Source organism: Patagioenas fasciata, chromosome 3 (assembly GCF_037038585.1).
Source record: "Patagioenas fasciata isolate bPatFas1 chromosome 3, bPatFas1.hap1, whole genome shotgun sequence".
NCBI classification, from domain to species: domain Eukaryota; kingdom Metazoa; phylum Chordata; class Aves; order Columbiformes; family Columbidae; genus Patagioenas; species Patagioenas fasciata.
Window position 1 is genome coordinate 968,735 of NC_092522.1, and position 25,774 is coordinate 994,508.

General features: G+C 48.8%; 1 protein-coding gene and 1 pseudogene across 5 annotated transcripts in view; both read left to right on the forward strand.

The window, feature by feature from the left end:
* The window catches only part of LOC136099412 (uncharacterized), a 41,883-nt gene that overhangs the window by 14,445 nt on the left and 1,664 nt on the right, over positions 1 to 25,774 (forward strand). Inside the window, exons 1-5 of one of the 5 annotated variants that reach the window (XM_071805589.1) lie at positions 17,865 to 18,012; positions 18,498 to 18,561; positions 21,077 to 22,381; positions 23,445 to 24,356; positions 25,620 to 25,714. In XM_071805589.1, the coding sequence (XP_071661690.1) occupies positions 21,078 to 22,381; positions 23,445 to 24,356; positions 25,620 to 25,714 (2,311 nt within the window). In that variant the 5' untranslated portion in view covers positions 17,865 to 18,012; positions 18,498 to 18,561; position 21,077. The other 4 variants (XM_071805588.1, XM_065833601.2, XM_065833599.2 and 1 more) reach the window with 4 other exon arrangements.
* Positions 9,672 to 10,989, forward strand: LOC136099691 (putative deoxyribonuclease TATDN3 pseudogene; annotated as a pseudogene).

Consider the following 25,774-nt stretch of genomic DNA (forward strand, 5'->3'; position numbering starts at 1 on the left):
TGGCTTTGCCTTTGGTGGGGGCGATGGGTCTCATTGGGGGACACAGGACAAAATGTTGCCTGTTGCTTTGCTGTTGGCATTTTGGGCTTTCTTCTTGGAGAACGTGTCGTTTGGGGAAACGGGGCCTCAATCCGCTAAAGGATAAAAAATATTCTAAAAAATTAGAATAAATCTCCACTAACTAAACACTTTAGCAGAAGTAGAATAATCTGGGTAAAACTGGAATAACCTGGCAGTAATATGAAGGCTTCCGGTATCTACGTGGCAATATGATGCTCAACTTATGTGTCTTTTTTTTCCCTTAATATGCTGGTTTTGTTTAATTGCAGGGAAACAAGCACAGATGTGAACTCCCCAGCGCAAGCACGCAGGGCTTGTTGTGCCCTTTAATGGTCTGAAAACCTTGTTGTTTGTTAATTAAGTGCAACTGGCCCAACAGATGTGATTGAACGAGCAGAGGGGCCGCTGCTTAGTGACTGGGAGCACAGAGCTTGTATGGAGAGAGGTTTATCAATGGGCCCTTTTACCCCATATTAGCAAGATCCTTGTTGAATCCCAGTCTAATTGTCCTGCAGGGGTGGTGATTCTGGTGGAGTGAGTGAGTGTCCAGCTGGCTGGAAGGAAACGGGGAGTGAGGGGGGGACAGAGCAAATATCCCCTCACTTCTGAGCATCAGCACAGCATCTGTTCCTCTTTATACCTTTTCTTTAAAGAGAAGGCAGGGAGATTTGCTACTTGCATGGCAGTCCTGATCTACGATACGTCATTATATATTTTTTAATCATTATTTTTTAATTATTATAATTGTTTTTTAATCCTGGCAGTGTACAGTTTAAGGACCCTCCCCGCAGCTTTTTCAGCCTTTGCAGTTTCGTGCTGTTCTCAATGTTTCTCCAAACTGAAGCAACTCCCAGGCTAATGCTGGGGGGGTGCGTTTTTGGGTGGGTTTTCCACCTTCCTGATAGCAGATGGGATCAGGATGCTGAGCTCGAGGTGTCCCACTGGCTTTTGGGGGCTATTCCCCACATAATTCCCCATTCCCAGACTGGTCAGGTGGTTTGCAGCTCCCCTGGGTCAGCGTGAGCTTTGATCCCCTCCTGTTTTTCAGCATCAAGAGCCAAAAACATATTCTCCACCTATTTCTGAGCAGCTTCCAGCAGCGCAGGTACTCGATGTTCAGAACAACCTCCTTATGGAATCCCGTGGTTTCGTATCTCTCGCAGATAAAGCCCAACCTGCCCTTATCTCGTGTGTGGACCTTCCCTTGGGTCCTGCTCCTCCGCACTCAAACTCCTCTGAGCATCCTCCAGCCAGGTCTGGTTTGGGGATGAGGGGCTTGGACCAGAATCTTTGGAGGTCCCTTCCAACCCAAACTGGTCGGTGAGTCCCGAAGGTCTGTAGAGCATCAATTTTAGCAGCAGCCGTGGGTGCCGTGGTGGTAACTCCATGCTGGTGGCAACGGTGGATGGTCTGTGGGTTCTCTGGTGGGTTCTCATCGTCCCGGCTGCTTTTTGGGCTGGAATCCTCCCAAAGGAGGGTGCTCGGGGTGGGATACCCCCCGCAAAATGCGTCTGCTTGTGTAATGTGCGCTCACCTGCGCTGCCGTCCATCCTCTCCCATGGGATGTCTCCAGGTCACAGATGTCCCACATCAACCTATATTTTCAGCCCAGCTCCCCCTGTGTGTTTACACCCAGATATTTCAAACGTCAGCTCTTTCTTCCTCTCCGTTTCGCTGCAGCCGCTGATAATCCCTGCCTGGCTAATAAATCACATTGTGCCACAAGGATAACAATAGCTTATTAAAAAAAGAAGTGAAGAGTTCCCCGTTCGCCGCAAGGAAACAAACACATTACGGGATGTTCTGCCTCTTGGTGCTGTAACCTGTTGCTAGGGTGCTTTTTATTTTAAATTACATTTTATCTTTCTGTGCGTCCGAAAGCGCGGTGCGGCGTCAAAACTGTTTATACGGGGGTGGTCGTGTATGGATGGGGTGCAGAAAACACGGTGTTGTAATAACCTCCTGCCACGTCTTCCAGGGAGATGGAGCAGCTGGAAGAAAATAGAGATAAATTAGATGGTGTCCATTAATGCCTGTGTGGGGAGGGATCTCCTCCCGCTGCTCTGCTGGTATAAGAAATTGCACAATAAATACTTCTGGGGGAGTTGTGTTGTGGTAGAGGGGGAAGGTGAAGAAAAGGACAGGCTTAAATAAATATATGTATATATTTTTTCAAACCCACCAAAAAATAGGCAACAAAAAACCCCACCTCCTTGTAATTCTTTGAATTTCAGAGGGAGATTTGGGGCTGTTTCTGTTGGAATCCCACCAGGACACCTGGCTGTCGCACACACCCTCTGGCGCAAAGCTCCAGCCCGGGATCTGTCCGGCCAAAGGGTCCAGCCCATCCTGTTAAGCCGGGCCTGGGAGGTTGAGCTCGGAGCGGTCGGGCGGTGATTTCCCTGCAGGATGAAGCATTTTTTGCAGCGGAGTAAGAGCCTCTTGGGAATTGCGATTCCCAAGCAGGGATGGCCCAAATAAAGGAAAATTGGGCTGTTTCATCTCCTCCTGCGATGATTTGCCCTGAAATACAAACCCATCGTAGATAATTGCTCATTGCAAAAGTACAGGGAAGTTTTGCACATTTTTTTTCCCCAAAGTTGTGCGTTCTTTATGGGGAGAGAACTGCAAGGGCGAAACAGCAAGAAAACATTATTAGCATCCTTTAAAGCTTCTTTTTTTGGCGTAGCTTGGGATTCCCCCCTCTCAATAACAAACGCTGGAAGGGCTTTCCATTTTCATTCTGTTTGGTGGCTTCTTCTTTTCCTCAGTGCAAATGAATGAAGGTTATTAAATACTCATAGCGAGGACTGTGATGTGCTGATATGGACACTGGATGTTCAGACGCTGCAGCAGCTCCGGTGTGCAACACTGGGCCTGATATTTTAAGAAACAAAAGAATTAAAATAAATAATAATAATAATAAACCGTTAAAGCCACAAAGCACCCAAAGCAGAAGCGAGATAAGCGTGCCCCGTGGTTCCTGCAGCGGCACCAGGTCGTGGTGTTTGATAATGGTGATGATTCAACGCGTTATATGGTGGTTTAAGCCACGAGGCAAAGCTTTGCTTAGAAAACATTGAGGTTCCTGCGTTTCCTTTGGTTTCCTCGGAGCCGGGCGTGGGGGGAAATGGTTTCTCTCCTTGGAATGGTGAAACTTGAGCAGAAGCGCAGGCTCAGAGCTGTAAACAGACGCTCCTTTCAAAGCCGATATTCCCTGGTATGTTGAGGAAAATATTGCACAAGGGAAATATTGTACGAGTGCGGGAGGAGAAGAGAAAAGCCGGGGTGTCCCCAGGGTGGAACAAGGAGTTACTGTCCCCCCACAGCTTCCCTGCACAGGTGCCCTGAGTCACTGCAGCCCCAGAAGTGCCATAAATAGGAATAACTGACATTTTTGGGGAGCTGCAGCGGGGACGTGCGGCAGCATCTTCGGCCCAAAACCACAGAGGGCCAAGCGCTATCTTAATCACTCATTATTACTACACTATAATGATGTATTTAATTGCAAATGGCTTTTTCCAGCGCAGGTTTGGCACCGCTCAGGACAAGCCCGGCGGGAAGGTGGACGCGGGCAGGTGAGCGAGTCGCTGCCCGTCCAAATATCAAATTAAGGTGGAAAGAAACTATTGCACCATTTCGGCTGATGTGTGAGGACTTGTTTCCCTCTCTGGCTTGTAAAGTCGGTTAGTTGGTTGGTTTTTTCCCATGGAAAAAGGGTTTGTCCTTATTACGTGGGAAGGTCAAACCGTGGGAAACACCTTTGACCTCAAGATCAGGTCCAGGGTTGACTTTTTGGGGGCGCTCTCGTTGGCTTTTTGAGAGCTCCCATTGACTTTTTTGGGGGGTCTTGTTGACTTTTTGGGGGGCTCCCATTGACTTTTTGGGGGGGTCTTGTTGACTTTTTGGGGGGCTCTCATTGCATTTTTGAGAGCTCTTGTTGACTTTTTGAGGGGCTCTTGTTGGCTTTTTGAGAGCTCCCATTGACTTTTTGGGGGGCTCTTGTTGACTTTTGAGGGGGGCTCTCATTGACTTTTTGGGGGGCTCTTGTTGGCTTTTTGAGAGCTCCGATTGACTTTTTGGGAGGCTCTCATTGGCTTTTTGAGAGCTCCCATTGGCTTTTGGGGGACTTTTGTTGACTTTTTGGGGGGCTCTCATTGCATTTTTGAGAGCTCTGGTTGACTTTTTGGGGGCTCTCATTGCATTTTTGAGAGCTCTTGTTGACTTTTTGAGGGGCTCTTGTTGGCTTTTTGAGAGCTCCCATTGACTCTTGGGGGGGTCTTGTTGACTTTTGGGGGGTCTTGTTGACTTTTTGGGGGCTCTCGTTGACTTTTTGAGGGTTTTGCCGATGTTTAGGGCGCTCACGCACGTGCACAAGCGAAGGCGTCTCTGAAGTGGGTGGCTTCCTTTCTGGAGCGGAGCCACGGGAGTGGTGGGCTTTCTTTTATTAAATATTAATTTCCTCCCTTTCTAGAATGTTTACTCGTGGCGCACAATTTCCTGCCCTCTTTCCCTCGCCCTCCTCTTGGAGTTTCTGCATTTGTGGGTTTATTTCGCATTGTTTTCTGTTTTTTCCCCAAAATTTCCTGTCTGAGTTTTGCAGCCCCAAGCAGGAAAGCGCGTGGATGGGGACAAATTCAGGCAGCACTAACTGGGCATCTGCGCCGGGCATTGGCTCTGCCTTTGCAACTTAAACACTGACTTCTCGCTGCTGAGCTCAGCCTAATTTTTGCGTAATTCCGCGCCCCGCGGGGCTGGGAGGGACCCGTGTGACTCAGCCCCGTCTCCAACACACCCAGCTGCCTTGCTGCTTAGTTTTCTATTTCATGTCTATTCTTCTTTCGCTGGCTCGGCCCCATTGAATTGCTTTTCCTCTCCCTGATGCGCTGGCTCACGTGAAGGAGATGGGTTTGGAGGCGGAGGAACCCACCCGAAGGAAATGCGAAGGAAAAGGCAGGGTTGGAAACGCTCGGGGGGTGCCTGGGTGTTGTCCTGTGTGGGCAGCAATAGCTGGAAGGAACAGGGAGGGTGGGGGACCAGAGGTTCCCCCAGATCCTCCCCAAGGCACAGGGGCATCGCCGGGGCTCAGTGGGATGCGTTTGCATCTTCCTCCCTCCTCTGTGGGGTTAAAAATTAACAAAATAGAGCCCAAATGATGTTGGGGGTGTGACACTCAGAATGAAGACGAGCCTACAGATTAAATATGTGGCTTGTGGTTGTTGTTTTATATATTTTTTTAAGATATTTTTCTAGAAGGTTGGCAGAGATGTATCTCGCGGCACATGCGAATGTTGAGGTCATGGCCCCAGGGACCCCATTCAGGAGCTGAGCAATGCGTGGATGCTCTCGCTGAGAAATATGCAATTTGTGTCTTTCGAGGCTATTTCTTTAGTTATACCAGCAAACCTTCATTTTCAGAAGAGGAGGATGAGGAGGGGCAGGTGCCTTTGGTTCGCCCCAGGAATGAGAGTGCAGGGAGAGTAACGCCAAGAGAAAGAAGAAATAAACATTAAAAAGCCTGTTTTCCTTTCTGCTAATGAAGTTTGTCACTCCGAGACAAAAGAAATTAGATATTTATAGCTGAAAGAAAGATTATCCCGACTCGCTTCCCTCTTCCTCGCTCTGAGTGTGGATGCTGGCTCTCAGCATCGCTTCCACGGTGGGGTTTAATTCCAGTTTCTTACCTTTTTTTCCCTTATTTTGGCCTTTTGGGGGCCTTGTATTTTACAGAGCGTGTCCCCACGTTTCGGTCAAGCTTCATGTTTTGTCTCTTTGCAATAAGCGGCTCCAGGTTTTTGCAGGAATTTGGGATGCGGGGAGTGGGAAGCGTTGCTGCAGCTTCATTTCCAGCATCATCCAAGCCACCCAAATCCAGTATAAACAACCCAGTTATCTTCAGCCGACATTATTATAATATAACCTCGTAATATAATCGTATATAAACAGAGAGACAAGGGGAAGCCAAAGATAAGCCCGGTCCATGTGAACTGGGCTTTATGATCATTTGGGGTTAGCCTGGGATCGCTAACGAGAGCAGGATCGGAGCATTAATCATAGAATCCTGCAATCCTTTGGGTCGGAAAAGACCTGGAAAGGTCTTTTCCGACCCAAAGGATTGCAGGATTCTATGACTGTTAACGCAACGCTGCCAAGTGCCGCATCCTGCATTGTTTTGAGCGCTGGTTTAATTACACAAGTGACACTTTGAGTCATAGAGCTTGGGAGAGCTGCCGTGGCTCGGTGGGATCTATAGAGCAATCCCAATGGGAGGAGGGGAAGAAATAAGTATAAAGCTTTAAATTTGCCAGGAAAAGGTCAAGCGAGGTTTTGTTTTGTTGCTTTGACTCGGAGCAGAAGCAAATCCCACCCATTTGAAGCGCCGCTGGGTGGATGCCAGGACAAGGCGCTCTTTGCTCAGCTAATTTGTGCGTGATTAAGCCCAAATCCTGACCCCGGGGTGCTCTGAGCTGCTGGAAGAGGCTGGGCTCGTCCTAAGCGCAGAACTAGCAAGCCAGGTTTGCTTAAACCGGCTCCCAAGCCACGATGCGGTTAGGAGAGAGCACATGGTGGCTCTGGCAGGGGAAGGACCTCCAGATGCAGGAGGTGGCACTGAAAAATGTCACTAAATCATCCGGTCATGGGTAACGACCCCATCTGCAGTGTTAATTAGCCTGGTGAAATAAGGAGTAATTAGCTGTGGTCCCCGCTGTCAGAGCACATCAAGGTTAAAGGAGTACAGGGGCGCTGCTCACAGCAAATGGGGGGAAATGGGTAAAAAGCCCAAACCCAGGCACAGGTTGAGAGTGCTTGGGGATCAAGTCCCTGGCCTTAAGCCTGGCTTAATTTACTGAAGCTGCCAAGCTCTGCTTTAAACCACCTCTCAGGGTTTCCTTGGTAGTGCTGCTTTTTTAACAGCTGTGGACAAGGTGAATTTTCCCCCTTCTTCTTCTTTTTCTTCCTTTTTCCCCCTTCTTTTTCTTCCTTTTTCCCCCTTCTTTTTCTTCCTTTTTCCCCCTTCTTTTTCTTCTTCCTTCCCCCTTCTTTTTCTTCTTCCTTCCCCCTTCTTTTTCTTCTTCCTTCCCCCTTCTTTTTCTTCTTCCTTCCCCCTTCTTTTTCTTCTTCCTTCCCCCTTCTTTTTCTTCTTCCTTCCCCCTTCTTTTTCTTCTTCCTTCCCCCTTCTCCTTCTTCCTTTCTCCCCCTTCTTCTTCTCCTTCTTCTTCCTTTCCCCCCTTCTTCTTCTCCTCCTTCTTCTTCTTCTTCTTCTTCTTCTTCTTCTTCTTCCTTTTCCCCCCCTTCTTCTTCTCCCTTTTTCCCCCTTCCCCCAGCTGGTTAAATGAGAGCCGCCCCACCTAACCCCCATGTTTATAATTCAGTTGAGATGAATGAGAAATGTTGTCGGCGTCTCGGACGTTCCCTCTCCTGCAGTTTTTCTGAGTTTTTAATCTCTTTTTGGTCCGTGGGGGCTCTCTGTGGATGCTTCCTGGGGTTTTTGAATCTCTTGCTTTCCACGGGGGTTCCCCGTGGGTGCTTTCGGAGCATCCATCAGGATTTTGGTGAAGGACGATGTGACAGGCGAGCGTCCCATCCTGCAGATAAGCATCTGGATCCTGCCATTGTTACGGGGAAAGGAGAAGGGCTGGGGGGGATGGAGGGGCTGGCAGAGGATGGGATGTGGCCGGAGTGTTTGCAAACGCCTTTTTTTGGGGGGGGTGCACAAAGGAAAAATCCCATCTGTGCCCCCGGACACCTGCACGTCCCAGCCTGGTCTTTCCACTGACCTCACGGGGGAAATATTCCCTCCCCGCTGCTTTTCTGCAGGACGGAAAGGATTGGGGAGTGAGAGACTGGACGTGCAGAGGGATTGAAGGAAAAATGCGTGCCCGTGGCTGCGGCAAAATGTGATGAACCTGCGCCTAAAAGCTTTAGCCCTTCCCAATGAGCCAGCACTGCTTCTCTGGTTAAGACTCTACAAATGCTTCTGCCAAGACTGGGGCTGCCATCGAGTCAACTGCCCCAAATTAAAACCTTCAAGTTCTCTTTTTCCCCCCTAAGATGCTCTTTAGGACCAAGCAAAAGCGCTGTGCCAAGGCTGGGCTTCCCCTTAACCCTTCCCGACGAATTTACAGCGCTGCTCGTGCGCTGCAAATTAGGCAGTTAAAAAATAAATAAATAAAAGGGAATATGATTCTCATCTTGCAAAGAAGCGAGGTCAGGCTCACAAAAGGATGCGACTGGGATTATTTCATTACGGCGTTGCTGCGGTTATAGCGGGTGGGTGAGTCGCTATCGGCTGTGCCAGGCTTTTAATTGCGCTGCTATATTGGTACAATTTAAAGGCAGTGACGTCTCCCCGACTTTGGAAAGGGTGGGAACGCGGCATCCAGTCGGTTCTTGCAGGAACGCACGGTGCTGGCGCCGTCCTCTCCCCTCGGAGCTCTTCCCTGCCCTATTTCTCAAGCTTTCTCTGTTTATTTATGATTTCTAGCGGTGAACAGGCAGCCCAGGCGCGGGGTGACGGTGTCACAGCGCTCGGGGTGACGGTGTCACAGCGCTCGGGGTGACGGTGTCACAGCGTTCCCGGTGACATCCCGCCTCACCCCAGTCGCTATCAGAGCCCCGTCCAAGCCACTAATTCCCTTCTGAGCGATGACAAATTTCGCCTGCTGGAAGTATAACCCTTTGATGATACAATCTGCGTGTCCTCTGAGCAAAGAGAGTTCTTTCGTGTATTTATCCTCGTCAAATTCCCGTTTTGGCTCCTGGGGGTGGATTCCTGCAGCCCCCCGGTTTACGTACCAAAGCCACAAATCTCTGGATGTGCCGTGATTTAATCTGGGATGCGATCTTGCTCGTACGTGTGCCTGGGAGTTCACGGCCTCCTGCACTGACCTCCCACCTAACTCGGGCTGTAAATCCCACCCAGCAGCTCTACAGCGAGAATAATGCGCGTTGGAGCTCTCACCTCGCTTTAAATAGGCGTTTGGTCTTGGTTAAAATGCTGTAAAAGTGGAGAGTCCACCACTGTCTTGGGGTAAAATGGCCCAGGAAGGGGGAGAAGAGGAATGAGAGTTTTATTGGTGTGATCCATTTGCGTGCATCACCCCCAGCATCTGGCTCCAGGTGTTCCAGCTGTTTACTGAAAACACCAGCGCATGAATTTGGGTCCTCAAAAGGCGCTGTTTTCCCCCTTAAATGAATGCGTTTGTGCTGGGATTGGCTCTCCTTCCCTTCCTGGCAGGCTGGCTGGGGTATTCCTCATTTATTGAGGAATTTGAGGGGCTGTGCACGAAGCCCGTGAGCAACCTGGGTGGCTCTGGGTGCCAAAGGGGGAGAAGCTCCCCTTGGTCCCATGAGAAGCGACTCTGGTTTGAAGCGGGAGCTGCTGAGACCATGCCAGCAAAAAGAAAATGACAATAAAAAAAGCCCTGTTGTGGTCCTGGCTCTGTTGCCATGGCAACAGGCTCTGGGTTGACATCAGCAGAGCCGGGTGGGTTGGACGTGGTTTGTCTGTCTGTCCGAGGAGCTCCTGTCTTCTCCAGCCTCAAAACTGCAGGTTGGAGCATCTCGGTGTCTGCGAGTCAAGGATTTTTATTAAAAAGACAATTGTGTTCTTTCTCCTCGTTGCTTATCCCTCGTTAGCCCCAATCTAAGGAGAAGGCAGATGATGCTACCGGCAGCAGCCCCCCAAAAACAGGGAGCAGCAGGTACCTGTTCCGCTTTGGGCTGCTCTCACGGGCTCTTCACCGACACCAGATCCCAAAATGACGCTGGAAAAACCAAGTTATTTTTGGGTGTCTGTGAAAACGACTTTAAACTGGCAAAGGGGACGGAAAAAATCACGAAACGAGGGTGCGCTGCGAACTCCGGCTCTTGCAAATGTTTCAAACCTGGGACGGCTTGCAGGGATTGCGGAAAATCGGGGAACAGGGAAACCCAGGCAAGCAGACCCCTGTGTGCAGCGCTGAGCATCCCTTTGGAAGCAGAGCATGTTTTGTCCCCAGATGCTCCCGTCTTAACTCTCTGGCTGTGTTTTTGGGGCAGGCAGCGTGGTTCCCCAAAATATGTGGCCCTGGGGACATGGGTGCTGCACATGGGGGAGCTGCAGCAAGGGCCTGATGGGTGGTTTGGAGGTGGAAACTCCAGCCCTGCCAAAATAAATGGGTGAGCTGAGAAGGGAATGCTCAGGCTTGGCTTTGGAGTTCACCCGGTTCAAGAGGTTTCGCCAGAGGTTACTTTGAAGGATCTGGATGCTGCTTTACCACTTATAGAACTCTACACAGACAAATTGGTGGCGATCGGAGAAGCTGGACTAGATTTGCCAGCACGGATGAACAGAAAGGAAGACAAAGACAGGTCTTGATCAAGCAGATCAGTAAGACTGATTTGCCTTTAAATGTTCATTCCCGCTCAGCTGGAAGACCAACCATTAATGTCTCAAAGGAACAAGGTGCTATGAAGGTGTTGCTCCATGCGTTTGATGGGAAGCCATCTGTAGCGATGGATGGGGTGAAAGCTGGATACTTCTCCATTCCTCCTTCCATTGTAAGGAGTGAACAGAAGCAGAAACTTGTGAAGCTGTTACCTGTGGAAGGTATGTGCTTAGAAACTGACTCTCCTGCTCTGGCGCCTGCAAAACAGATGAGAAATTAACCAAAAAATATTTACATTGCTGCAGAATATATTGACAAAATTAAAGGGCTTCCAGCTGAGGAAGTTACAGAAGTGGCTACACAGAATGCACTGAAAGTACTCCCCAAACTTCAGAACGTTCTTCAGATATAGACTCAGAAATATGTAATACTGCAGAAACTGTTATTGATGGCGTAATTAAAAAGCAATGTGCATCTTGTCTAGGGGGGGGATGAAAGGTCCCCACGTTGGCGCGACCCCCCGCGCTGGACCAGGCACACTGGCTGAGCGGGATGCTGGGCTGGGGAAAGCGCATCCCCGGCAGCGTTTGGGGATGAGCTGCTTGGCTCTTCCCGAGGCTGGAGATCTCCCAGCCGCTTGGTTTTATTGTTCCAGCTTGTGTTTCTCAGCTAAATAACCTGGTTTTTTAGCTTTTTGGCAAGCGCACAGCGTACCAAGCCTCCATCCCTGCTAGCGAGTGAGACACCCAGCAGGTGCCGCACCCTCTGCTTTCAATAAAAGGGTGAGGTTACGGCTTTGCGCTGTGCAGAACCCAAGACGGGATGTTCCTTCCCAGGCGCTGACGTTTTCCATGGGAACAGAATCCCCACCCTGACCCTCCCTGCTCGTTCCCAGCTCTAGGCGTGCGTCCCCGCCTGCTCGCCCTGCAGGGGAAAGCGCTGTTTGCGGCGCTGCCGTGGCGGGGATCCGCTCCTCGGCTTTTCCGTGAGCTCCGCTTTCCCTCGGGAAGGTCCGAGCGTCACGTCGAGCATCCGACGCATCTCCCGGCAGGAAAGTCCGGAGCCTTAAAAAGGGAAGCAAATGGGCTTTGAGTGCCTTGCTTCAGCCTGTAAATAATTTTTTCTTTTTGAAGGATGCTTCTTTCACACCCAGGGACCGATTTTGGGGACGCGCTGCTCACGCAAACAGCGCTCCATCGGGTTCCTTGGCGCATCCGTAATAAATATAATTACGGCAGCAGCAGGCGCCTGGCGCCGATGAGCGTTTTGCAACCACGACCTAATTAATCCTCGTTATATTCTGGTGCGATGGATGAAAACCGTTCACGCTGCTTAACGCGCTTGGAGAGGCTCCCGCCATAAGAGCAGCGGGGCTGCGGGACAGGGTGTCACCTGCCTCTCTTGTCACTTCGCACACACTGCTGGGGACCCGTTCTTTCTGCCTTTCCCAAAAAACCCCCAAGTTTTGGTGTAAATAGATGTCCTTTGTGCGGCTGCATTGCGCTGCAAGCTGGGATAAAATGTGCTTTTCCCCTGCAGCGGTTTCATTCCTGCAAGAGCACGTTTGCAGCAGTGTTGTTTTCTTATTGCTCTGCGATACCAGTTTATAATCTTATCAAGAATAAAGAAAATAAGAATGCGAAAGCCCATCGGTGTTCTGGGATTTTAATTAAGGTGAAGAAAAGCTTTGGAAACCCAAACTGCACCCAACGGAGTATTTTAACTTTCTCCGCGATGGCATTTCTATGGCTCGTGCATTCGTGTGTTTCTGGCACTCTGTTATTGTTAAATATTTTCATTTATTATTTAAAACAAACACAAAGCTAGTAAATTATTGGTGAAAAATGCTGTGACTCTCCCCTTCTTCCTTCACTGACGTTAATAAAGCCCTTTGCCTTAGAACTGGATTAATTTTGGCTTGCATGATTTTCCCCATCAAGCAGAACGACCTTCTCATTGACTCCCTTTGCTCCTCTTTGCTGTTATTCTACGTGTGAAATAGTGAATTCTTTCCCATCCCACCATGGGGACTGGAGAGGGTGAGGAGGGCTCGGGGGGAACCAAAACTCCCTGCAAGGAGTCCAGAAACAGCCCATTTGTTGCCTTCCAGCACAAAACTTCCCTCCTTGTTTTCTGTCTTTAATGACTGTGCTGGGACTAAATATTGGTGGTTAAATGGGGATTCATTAATAATTACCTCTGCAGGAAGCATAAGGCCGATATTGTTTAAGCATCTCTTCCTCCTGGTGTGTCTCCTCTTGGGTCATCTCTTCTTCCCCCATCTGCGTGTTTATTTGTACTTCAGATTTAATACATTATCGTGCTTCTTGGGTGAGACCCCAGAGCTGCACGTGTGGCTACTTGTGCTGATATTAACCCGTATTTTTGGCCAGAGGAAGAAAACCTCTATCCAAAGTGCTTCTTGTAATGGTTCATTCCCAGCCGATGCAGGAAAGGGGCATCTTTATCCCAAGGTCCGCGCTGGGGAATGGTGTTAATGGATCAAACCTGTTGCCTGCAGGAACGCTGTGCAGCTGGGCCCTTCGCAAACACATGATGACTAATGGCAAAACCTCCAAAAATATTTAGCCAGGTGTTTTGTTTTCTCCGGGCAGCTGCATTTTGGGTGTTTACTCATCGTGGGCCGAGACTCCGCGCCAAATCTGGGGATAAAAAGGGCATTTTCTCATCGCGGGCGGGGAACAAGCGGCTGAAGACACCCGGGTCTGGGACACGGGTTCCGCCGCTCAGAGGCAGCGACCAAACCTCAGTCCTCATTTTGCTCCAAATAACTTGGATTCTGGGATCACGATGAGGGCCAATCGCTAAGGAAAATAATCACTGGGGGGGGAAAAAACCCCACATTATTACCATGAAGACAGGAGATGCGTACGTATTAAAAAATAATATATATAAAGGCTAATTCAGGTGTCTAAAAATTCAAGGGGCTTCTCTAAGATGATGTGGGGGGGCAGAGCCTTCCCAGGGGTCCGTTGTTTTTGGAGGTGTCGCTCCCTTTTTTGGAGATGTCCCCTTTTTGGAGGTGGCCCTTTGTCTCCTGTACACAAAGCCCTACCCAATGTATTCGGATTTACTCCTTTGCTTTAAAATTCGGGCCGGCTGACGTCAGGTGGAGCTCGTCTGGCATCACCCTCCTCAGATGGACAGCTATTTTCATAGAAGTCTCGCTCGAAATAAAGGGCGATAACATTAGCAAAGGCCGGGACTGCAAATCTGGCAAGAAACCGCTGCTTTCTTGCCATTAAGAACAACTTTGGGCTTTTTGCTTTATTTCTTTTGGCTGGGAGCGAGGTGCTGATATTAATTAATTCCCTGCGATGCTCAGCAAGCCATTTGGCCTTCTGGAGGAGACTTAAAACATAGGCTTATATTTCCCCCCTCCCCTCTGTTGATTGCATATTTAATATTGAAGCGGCTGTAAGTAACCAGGAGGCAGTTTGTTTCCAAGCGGATAAAGCAGAAATCAGCAGCGCCCGTTAGCCAGAGACCAAACATCACCCACCTGCTTTTCCAGCCTCTTGACAGAGAAACAAGATCTTTATCGCCTTCCCCAAACCCCCAGACTCAGCAAATTATTGGAATATGGGCTTTGACGTAAAAGATTTTGCTTCTCTGGAAGGCGTGGGGAGAAGCAGAAGTTTGCAATGTGCCAATAGCTTAAATACGTGTAAGAATAAACAACGGCACGTAACAAATGAGCTGCGCGGGGGATTTGTTTGGTATGGAAGGGAAAGCATCTGGCGTGGGGAAGAGAAACAAAACTGCACCTCGCTGAGAATTAAATTGTTATTCGGTGTCGTAATATTTCCTCTTTAAGCAAAAAATAAATGCAGAAGAACTTTTATCAGTGTGTTTTTCAAGTGACACCAAGATCTTGGATTTTTCTTGCTGGAATGTACAGAACTCCCGCTCCTTGAGATTTAACATATAAGCAGCGTAAGGGGGAGTATATTGATATATGGTATGTTTGATTTGTAGCAAAACGATACGCCAAAGCGTATTATGCAGAACAGCATTAGATGCTAACCACTGACACACAGACCAAGAGCCTGTGGTTTGTTTTCCATGAGGATTTCGCCTGGAATTCTGCATTTCCAGGCTGTGCTGAAAGCTCTGTCTCCGTTTTGGGGACAACGCTATGGGCTTCGCTTTCATCAGCCCCAAACTTGGGGAGAAACAAACCAAACCAGCACATTTTGAAGCCTTTTCCTCCTGGAAGGCTCCGCAGCCACGTGGTCAGGTTCCTCCCCATGTCCCGGCCAGTCCAGCCGCATGGGGGATTAATTCATCCTACAGAAACGATTCAAATCGGCTTTTTTCTGTCCTTTTCACTCGAGGCTCCTTACTGATGTCCCTGATTCCCAGCGCATTCTGATGGTTTCGTCTCTCCATGCGAGGTTACGTGGGCGAGGAGCTGGATGTAAACCTCTGGGATGATGAGCAGGGGTTGCAGCCCCGGCTGCTCTTCGCAAAGTCTGCAGCCTCCTCTGGTGGAGCCACAAAGCAAGGAGAGCGCCCAGGGAGGGGATTTTTAGCCCTGCATCGCCAGGGGAGGCTTTGGGACCTCTAAAAATGTCCCCCAGCTTTGCACGTTTGCAACGCAACCGGGCAGAGCCACCGCGGCCAACACCGAGGATGCGATGCTGGAGAAGATGCGGCACAGCAATCAGCCTCAGATTTGGGGATGATGCTTCCACCCCTCGCTTTGCCAGTCCAGGCTGGCCTTGGGCAAGCATCTATCTGCACATTTCTGAAGTTTCGGAGCCGCAGAAGCTGCATTTGTGGGTAGAAACACTTCCCCGCTCGCCCCTTTTCCTGTTTGCAATCACCGCGATCAACACCCAAAGCCTTTACTCTGATAAAACCCACGTTCCCCGGTGGTTGTAGATAGCAGGCTCCGTCTGATGTGCCAAGAAGAAAGATCTTTGCACCTTTCAATACTCTCCATAGAATACAACTGCTATTTTTTAACAAGTTTTCAGTTGTTGTAAAAATAAAGCTACGTGTAGGGGATGTATTCTTGCTGCTTAACTTTAGGCATCTCGCTTCAGTGACCGACTACCCCGGCTTTAGTGGGTGCGGGGACACAATGAATGAGGATGATCCTGAGAATCTGAGCTTAGATTTGACAAACCAGTATTTCCCACCCACAAAGCCCATTAGCAGAATGTTCTCCTGAGGTAGCTCTACCTATCGCTGTTCCGTCCTGCTCGCCTAATCCCAAATAAATCAGTGCGTCTATTCTCTTAAATAAGGGCTCCGTATCTTACATTTCCATAGGAAGTTCTTTGCTGCGTTTTGGCAGAGGGTGTTTTTTGCAGGGATGCTGGTGTAAAACGGGCTCGGTGTCTTCCCCATCGCGAGGGGATTCGGACACATCTGCACCGCCTTGCAAGTGTTTCATCCCCCCTATTGGAACCACAGGAGAGAATGAATGGTTCAGAGAGTGCAAATAAGTCACCCATCCTCCCCTTTCCGCTCCCCACAGCAACCGGGACACTCATTGGGATGATGGAGACGCAGCTCCAGCTTCTTCTGAGGGGTCACATCCACCCCCAAAATGCACCCGAGCACAGGACGTTTGGATAATCAAGTTTTTATCTCTTCCTCCTGCAAAAAAATCACTCAACCCGCACAAAACCGAGGGGGATGTGGGGAAATTCGTCTCCTCCTGTGGCTCGTCCGGGTGCGAGGGCTGAATGGACCCGGTTTCCCATCAAGTCAAAGCAAACACGGTTCCCTCGCGCTGAGATACAGGAATATTACGCTGACATTTTAGCTGTCTCCGCTCCTCAAGCTGCGTGTCAGCAATAGAAACGTTTCCCCGAATACAAGCGAAATAATCAGCGTTGAAAACCAAATTCTGTCAGGCTGGATTTGCCTGTGTGAGGCCGAGCCGGTTGAGTTTGCGCTATTTTTATTCTAAATATTTTTATTCTGTCTTTCCTAGGGTCGTCTTGTTTTCACTCAACTGTGTGAATGTCTTCTAATGCGTGGCAGCCAGCAGCCCGATAATTATAGGATCCAGGTTCAAATTTGTGTGGCAGAAGCGTAGGAAAAGGTAAATAGCCTAATAACTTTCAGTGATGTCTGCCTCTTCCTGATGTATATTTTTAAGGAGGAGTTTATTTTGCATTACCCTGAGGAATTACAATCATCGTCCAAGATCTTTACAAGCCGTTTTGAAGATTAAAACCTGCACTTAAGTAAAAGAAGCATCCAAGGAGGAATTTATCTGTGATTTGTCTCGGAAACAAGATTGGTGTGTTTAAAGTACTTGGCAGCCCCCAGAGCGACGTGTTTGAAATCATTTATTGTCATATAGAGCAGCGATACGGGGTCACTGGTGAGGAACAGCGGTTCTGGGAGATGCGAGACCCCATTTCTGCGGCTCCTGAGCCCAGATTTACCCCAGCAAAGTGCAGGCTCTTGAATCAGTTCCTCATAAGCGTTATCTTAACACTGGAAACAATCCACCGGTGTCGACACTGGGAGATGCTGAGGAGCCGGATCTAGCAAACTGGCCTAGAAAATGAGTTGCAGAGATTTATTGCAAACCCCGTTGGCAACAGGAGCAATTTAACCTGATTAAACAAATGAGAAAAAAAAACCCGACTGTTTTGACTTGGAATTTTTTTCAGTTTTGTGGGAACAACCTAGCATGAGCTACAAAAAATTGTTAATTTGTTCGTTTGTTTATTGATGTATGTATTTGATGGGCTGGTCCACGTGTATAGGCAAGCGCAAGGCTTGGCGCCCTGTGGTATTTCTGACCAAGGGGGAAGCTGCTGCAGTTTATTGAGAGAAAATACTCAAAAAGCGTAGCGGAAAAAAATCCAAGCAATGGAGTAAAATCACCCCCCGCCTGCAATTTTGAGGAATTTCGAGGCATTTTTGCAGTGTCCAAGATGGCCGCCGGCTCCTGCCCGCACTCAAGATGGCTGCGAAAGGCAGGAGGGTGAAGCGGTGACGCCGAGGCGGCCACGTTGCTTTGGGGCAGCGGGGGGTCTTGCGAGGCGAGCCGTACCATTCCGCTGAGGAGGGGGGGCGGCCGGGCGGGTGGTTCCACCCGGGGCCGCGGCCGTGCGGGAGCAGCGCGGCCGAGGCGGGAGCGGCCGCTCCGGGTGAGGCCGGGACGGGGGGGAAACACCCTCGGGAGGGTGGGGAGGAGGCCCGGCTGCCCTTCCAGCACCGCCCCCGGGGCGCAGGCCGGGTCTTGACGCCTCGGTAGCGGGCATGGCGGCGAGGCCTAGGCGGGGAGTTGTGTGAGGTGGAATTGGGGCGGCCTGGGGCGACCTGTTCCCTGTGTGGGTGACAGTGGCTGGGAGCTTGTTTTCCATTCAGGCCTCCAACCCACAGTGCTGTGAGGAAACTCGTGCTTTGGTCGAGCATAAGGTAAAGCGGCTTTGGTTTCCATGTCCTTGCAGGGCTCAGGGGGTACCTGTGTGTGCTGCTGGCTTTACGCACCTAAAAATCCCTTGGGCTCGCAAAGCACAGGGTGAGAACCAGAAGATGTGGTTTATCAGCGGCATAAGGAACGAGACGGTGTGCTGTCTGTAAGGTAGGATTGCGTTGGTGCTGTTCCACCTTGGTTTTCCCGTGCGAAAAGCATTTCTAGTTGTGTTTCTGAGGTGTTGTGCTTGGTTTTTAACAAGCGAAAAGTTCTGTACGTTTGAAACAAACAACCAAACGAAAGCCCGCACAACCTCAGGTCGCCCGGGGAGGGATTTATCCTGCAGTGCGCTGGAGGATGAGCAGGGGTGCTGTGGGTGGCAATTCTGAACGCACCCAGTGGCGCACAGACGGGTCAGAAACCGCGGCAGGAAAGGTGCGATTGTTCCTATTTGCTCTGTGTCCTGACGTACCTGGCTGGATGTGCCTGCACACTGTGGGAACTAATGTGAATAAGCTTAATTTCCCAGGTGATTAATATGATTGAGCAACTCTAGCTGTTGTTTATGTCCTTGTAATGTTCTTTTTTTACCTGTGTTAGCTTATTATCTCACTGCTATTCATGTGTTTTTGTCATCACAATCCATCTTTAAGACAGGCGAGTGTTATCTGATTTTACAGGAGAAAAACAAAGCAAGAATCAGGAAAAATGTCACAGGTGTGTCTGGTTTGAGGGCGGAAGCGAGGTCTCGCACACCTGTGGCGATGAGTCTTGTGTGCTCTGAAATAGTCTGCGTGTTGTATTGCAGCTCTGGTTGGTTGATCTCGAGCTGTTCATTTTAGGGGTCAGGATCTGGGGTGTTGCTCTGTTATGATCTCCCCACACTGGGCTTATTTTGCCAGGATTGTGAGAATTATGCGATTCAGTTTCTTTGACCTGTTGAGTTTTTCTCCTCTGGATACTTGGGTGTGTAAATCACCGTCTTTGCTCCAAAAGGGCTGTACCATATCACACCAGTTAAGGCTCTGGCCCATAGAAATTGCAAAGTTGACGTGGACAGGGAAAATCCAAGAAACAACGATGGTTTGGAAATGTTTACTGTCCTTCCTACAAATGTCTTCATATTCTGTGCTAATTATCCTGGATTAGAAAACTGCTATTGACTGTGTCGTTGCATCATTTTAAAAAGTGCTATATTGTAGAGCAAATATAAAGATCTTATTTGAGAGTGGAAGCCACGAGTTAGGCTTTATTTTTGAAAACAGTTGTACTGTACCGTGTTAGGTTGACGGTTGGACTCGATGATCTTTAAAGGTCTTTTCTGACCAAAACGATTTCATGATTCTGTGATTCTGTTCCGCTGGCTTTATCAGGAACTGTAATTGAATTGAAACACCTTTTGGCTTTTGCAGTGGTTCATTATGTTTTCTGTAAATCTTGCTTACATGCAAATCCTTTAAAGTATGTGTTCCCTTACTACCAGGCAAAAAGCTGAAAGAAGTTAAACACAAACCCCAAAAATGCAATACATAGAAAAAATGGAGAATCTTCTCTTGTTAAGTTTCATTGAAGCATAAAGAGTAAGGAGCAAATAGCTTTCCTAATCCACTGGTGATCAGAAGCTGCCTTCTTACCCTCAAAGGTGAAAGCAAAATACTCGGAAATCTTCTGTTACCTAAATTTTGGTTTGGGGGAAAAAAATTAATTTTACATACTGCCTTATAGTCCTGGAAAATCGGGTTCTGCTCTCAACCTCGTGAAACCGTAAAACATAACAAACAATGTGCAACACCACTGCAGAAAACTAAAGATCAAATTCCTCTCCAAATGGTAACAAGAAGTACAGTCCTATTTTTTCTGAAGAAAGAAAAAAAAAAGCGAGAATTGATTAATTTGTGGTGTTTTTCGTTGGATAGACATTTCAGTAAAGTGTTCCTGGGCTGATTTAATCTCGAAGCAGCTGAACTAAAGAGATGATGTTGGAACGGACCTTTCTGTTTGGCCTCGTATCAGATCCTGGTGTTAGCAGAGCTCACATGGGAGCGCGTATCGAGAATTTATCGCAGATGGGGATCTTAAAAAGGAGAAGGAGGAAATTAGCACGTGCTCTGCTCATTGATTTCTTTGATCGGGGAGCTTCGCGACGCTGGGGTCAGCTCCGCACAGAGATGGAGAAGGAAATCCTGTTGGAAAGCATTAAGAGGGGTGAGCCAGAGGACAGATTGAGTGGAAGCTTTTCTGAATTTGTGGGCTTGAATATAGAGTAGTCAGGATCAACCCTCCAATTAAGTACAAATAATTATGGTTCTGCGTAACTCAAATTTACAGCCATTTTATATCTAGCAGAAATCATGTCCATTTCCTACGAATGTAGCTGTACAGGTTCCAGCTGCGCTTAACCGGGTCGTTAAAAAAATCACTGTAAACCTTTAAATGCAGTTTTTAAAACGTTATTTGGGATGTCACCGGCGTTGAATAAGGTTTAGATGATTATCCTCTGCGGTAGCTTGTAATAGGAAGAGTACTCTCCAAGCCGTCTCTTAAGCTTGCTGTTCAAACCCATTCACTCTAGGCTGGGTATTGTGTTCGACTTCCTGGTACTTTATGTTGAAGACACATTTATCTTCTTAATCAGATGGTTTATATCTGCCAAGCATGTATTTAATGTAATGTCAAACATAATTTAGATGAGAAGTGAAAGTACGGTTTGGTGTCGTTTTCTGCCAAGCGTTATTACTGGGAGAGGGAAGCCCAGCAAGCCAAGCTTAAACCGAGCCCTTAAGCAATAACAAACTGTTTCGGGTGTTTATTTTGGCCTGACACTCTTCTCTTGGTTACAGAGCTGTTGTAAGCATGTGCTGAAGAACAGGCATTTAAAAACCATGCTAGATTGGGAATATCAGCTTCAGAGGGTCAGGTCAGAGCATCTAATGGCCTCAGTGAGGTTGGCAGCATCGTTATTGTTCTTTTAAACAAGACTTCTGGTTCCAGCGGTATAGATGGCACATGCAGGTTGAGACAGGAACGCCACAGAGTTCTCCAGCATCGGATTGACTGTAATAACAGCTAGTTGGGGAAATGCGAGTTGTTCTTTCTGAGAAAGTCAAATTGTCAAAAAAATTCTGACCCCTCTGTTTGTTGATTGAGAAGGAGCAGTTTTGAAATACCTTTCCAACAAAACACTTATTACCTCCTCAAAAAAAACCCAAATGTTTGTCTCTTTTTCTGGCAGGATGGAGAAAAAGAAAATCCTGATGAAATCCAAGGTTGCTGCTCCTAACCTGCTGAGGACACTGCACTCCCTGTACCAGTTTGGTCACCTCTGCGACGTGACGGTCCACACACAGCATCTGGGAATTCAGGAGGAGTTTCTGGTTCACAAAGCTGTCTTGGCAGCTTCCAGCAACTATTTCAAGGGGCTTTTCCTGCACGATGACATGCTGGACACCAAGAACTGCACAGTGACTCTGCAAGACATTTACACGGAGGAGTTCACCTCTTTTCTGGAGTTCGTTTACACTGCAGAAGTGGAGATTGAAGCCGAAAAACTGCAACGGATGAAAGAAATAGCTGAGAGACTCGAATGCAAGGATTTGCTTGACATTTGTGAAGAAGTGAAAGCAGAGGGCAGGAAGGGGTTGGATCTGAGCCTCCACCTGAAGGGTCAGCTGCGTGAAAACGGGTCACAGTGGCCTCGTGTCCAGCAGGAGGAGAACCGCAAACCGAGTAACTGTCCCCAAGCTGTGGCAACACCACTGCGGAGGAGACTTTGGGAGAGGCAGAACGAGAAAAAGCTGCTGGCTGGCTACAAACTCATCGAAGGCCAGGCAGTGAGCCTGGAGCAAGAGGAAACCGCTTCTCCAGACCCCAAATCCAGGACAGCAGAGCTACCAAAATGTAACAAGCCAGACACCAGAAACAGGCTCAGCGTGGATATTGTTAGTCTGGAGAATGAGAGTAGTGATTCTCTCCTAAGTCAGACCGAGTCAAAGGAAGCCCGTGTAGTCATTGGGAACGCGCTGCCTGAGCAGTGGGAGGATGAAAACAGTTTAATTTCCAAATTTGTCAGTAGAACCGAACGCAGGAAATCACCGTGGCACGTGGCGAAAGCCTTGCCGCAGATTGCCCGCGAGAAGTGCGACGAGTCGTTCCGTGTTACCAAGCAGCACCAGTCGTACACGGAGCTCAAGCAGGACCCTAACCTGGCTGTCCGGTATGGCTGTGACGCTTGCGAGCGGCTCTTCTCCTCGCACCAGAACCTGCGGCAGCACCGCCTCGCCGCTCACAGCCACCAGCGGGGCTTCTCCTGCGTGTTTTGCGACAAGAGGTTTAAGCGCCGGAGGGACACGAACGAACACGTCCGCAGGGTGCACGAGAAGAAGCGGCATCCCCAGGCCTGCCCCTACTGCAACAAGGTCGTGGGCTCCAAGTGCGGCCTCGCGGTCCACATACAGACGCACACGGGGGAGAAACCATACAAATGCGAACGCTGCCCCGCCGGCTTTGCACAGAGGTCTGCGTACAACACCCACGTCAGGTACAGCGTTCTGTGTCTGTGTTTTCTCCCTGTTCTTGAAGTCCTCACTCCTTTAATTCCAGAATTCCTTGGATCTGATCAGAAGCGTTTTGAAATCAGTAGAGATGTTTTTTGGCTGACCTCATCAAGCTCTCAGTCCAGATTACTGGATTGAGTTCTCCCAGACTGGGAATTTAGGGGAACGTTTCCCGTTGAGTCAAAGAGGACTTGTGCAACAGGATCTGTTAGGTGGTTTGGGAGCCTCGGATTTGGATTTATAATAGGAGCCTGAAAAGAATGGGCATCTGTTTAAAATGCACAAGAAAATGCCCTTGTCGTAAATGTCAGGGCAGTGTGGTGCTTTTTAGTGTGGTTTTCATGGGCCCAATATCCTGCATTCTCTTTTGCTGGGTAGTGTGCATTTCTGAATAGGCTGCCTGCCCAAAAACGAGATGCTGAAATTGCACAGCAATTTCCAGAGCTGCAGAAGCCGCTGTACATGTCACGCATCTCCGTGCCCTGCCTGTGTGGGTCGGGAGATGGGTGGTGTTCTACTGGAGCCCAGCTTCCCTGTTAAAAAATGCCAGGATTTGTGTGGAGTTCAGTCCAGTAGCAGAAAGACATTCCAGATGTGCTGCGAGTGCAACGACACGGCTTGTTCCACACACCGAGTGGGGGGAACTGGAGTTAACCGCTGCAGTTGGTGGCTTCCAAAGGGGCCCGTTCTGGTTTTCCATATAGGCATTTAATCTATATTTCCCTTGGTTTAAGTCCATAATTTCTTACCCTGTCCAGCGTGGCCCTGGAGGAAAACGTACAGTCCAGCCTATGTTACTAGTCAGATCATGAACATGTGTACTTGAGAGGCTCCATCCTTGATGAACTGAGACCTTTTAATTTTCCTTAATTATCTGGTCCAACTCTACGTGAAATTTTCCTGTTGTTTAGCTCTCCAGATACACTGCTAATTTCTTAAATGATGCAAAGAACAATTAAGAGGAAATGACTCCTCCTCCGAGGCAAACATGCCTGAATGGAAACAATTAAACCTATTGAAGTCGTTCTGTGTTGTTTGTTTTCACAGAAAAATCCACCAGCAAGCAAGGAAACTTGTGCCTGTCTATTGGATGGTAGTTCCGCCTGCGCAAAGGCCACACGCAGCGAGCTGTGACAAAGGTCCTGACAGAGAGAGGTGGGATGGGACATCCGAGGCTGAACGACAGAAGCCTGTGAGGTGCAAAGGGGCCACGAGCCGTGAGGAAGAACCCGGGGGTTTGTCTGTTACTGAAGCAGAGAGCAACAACGAGCAAGAGCAGAAGCAGAGATACAAGGAAGCTGAAGCAAGAAGTGAAAAACTGAGTGAAGAAGGGAATGAAGATGAAGGTGAAACGAGTTTGAAGGGCGAGGAGGAGGTAGATGATGAAGCAGGTTGCTCGGAAGTTGAAGATAGCAGAGATAATGAGGGGGACGATGAGGACGATGGATACTCTAATGAGAAGGATGGCGAAGAATGTGATTCAGATGAAGCGTTTAAAATCAAGAGGGTAAATAAAAGCGAGGCGAATAAGTCTGCCTATGTAATAACATGCGAGAAGTGTAACGAGCAGTTTGTTTCCCGGAAGAAGTACGTGGATCACTGCAGAGACGTCCATCAGTGCTTGCCGGGTAAAGCCTATCGGTGCGACATCTGCGGCAAGTCGTTTGCCAGCTACAACAGCTGGAAGGAGCACCGAGCGTGTGTCCACACGGACGAGCGGCAGTTCGCCTGCACCCTCTGCAACGCCACCTTTAAGAGAAAGAGAGACGTGAGGACGCATTATATGCGGAAGCACGAGGGCAGAGTCAAACGCCCGCTCTGCTCTGTCTGCGGGAAGATCCTCAGCTCCCGAACGGCGCTGGTGTTCCACATGCGGACGCATACGGGAGAGAAACCTTACGAGTGTGGCATTTGTCACGCAAAATTTGCTCAGCCCTCCCAACTTAAGGTCCACACCAGGTCAGCCTGCAGCACCACTCCTCCCGTTACCGCTCCCTGCATGCCCAGTGTGCTTCGGTGCTTCCTTTTCCGAGTCATTCTCCTTGCACGTCCTTGTAAGAGGAACACCAGGATATAATTTGTTCTGTAGTACCCGTGATTAACTTTTACGTAACGGCTTTGTCTGCATCTGGCCGTTGCATCAGTTTTGTAGGGGTTTTGAAACATGCTTTAGGCAAACTTGTGAGCAAAAGCCAGTTATTTGAGCCAGGCTTCAAAATAAGCTGATGGTCTTCGCTGATGAAAAGTAGGATGGGCCGAACATGAGTCAGGGACCCCAGAGGCCCAGATGCCGAGCCCCGCTTGCTCTTTATCACCACGAGTAAGTCATTTAGTGTGAGATTTTGGTTTTTGTGCGCAGTACAAAAGCTGGATTTGTCATCTGGGCTCCCTGTGTAGTCAGTGGAGCTAGACGGGATGAATCGCTCGCTGATCACGTCTGTGGTGAGCGCGTCCTCTCCCAGGAGAGGGTGAATCATCCCCTGGAATTTCCCAGTTGTCTCCCTGTCTCGCAGATAGCTCCTTAACTGGGAGGTTAACTGTTGGAGGGCTAAACAGGGTGAGGGAAATCCCGTTGCTAGAGACTGCGCACCTGTGCCATGGGGACAGTAGCGTCCTTCTGTCTTCTACCTGCTCCTGCAGTGATTTCAAAAATTGTGAGGTATTCTGATTCAGGACCAGCAAAACATTGGAAATGCCAAGATAATCCATGCTGGCTGAAATGCAGCGGTGCTGCACTGCAGGTGAGATGCGGTGTGACCGCAACAGAACAGTGACTGGTGGGGTTTGTGTTGGGTGACTGCCTGTGTCTCAGATGTGCAGCGTTTTGCCTGACAACTCCAAATTATGCATGCTTTTGCACATTTGGGTTGGAATAAGGGAAGTCAGCGCAGTGTTAAGACCAAACATTAGGCTCAGACTTTCACTGATTTGAGCTAGTTGATAAAGAGATGTCCAGCGTGCGTTCAGAAACGCTGCTTGCCTGACTTTCCTTACAGCCTTTTGTCTTAAAATTGGGAATATCCTGCCGGTTGCAGTTTGCGGGCTGGAGGACACAAGGCTGAGGGATTGCGGCAGCCAAGAACGTGGCCCACAGTGTCCCAGGAGATGTTTGAAACAATGAAGTCTACTGCCTGTAGCGTGTAGAACATAACTTCAAATACGTTGTTTTAAGTACGCACTACAAGAGCTAATTTACTAACGCTCATATTTCGCTTCGTTTAGGTCCCATACGGGGGAAAAACCGTATATTTGTGAGGACTGCGGGGCTTGCTTTGCCGATAAAGGCAAACTCACTGGCCACAAAAGGACGCACACAGGTAGGCGTTCAATACTGCTCTTATTCCATCTGGTTTCTCCCTTTATTTATACCGCTGGGA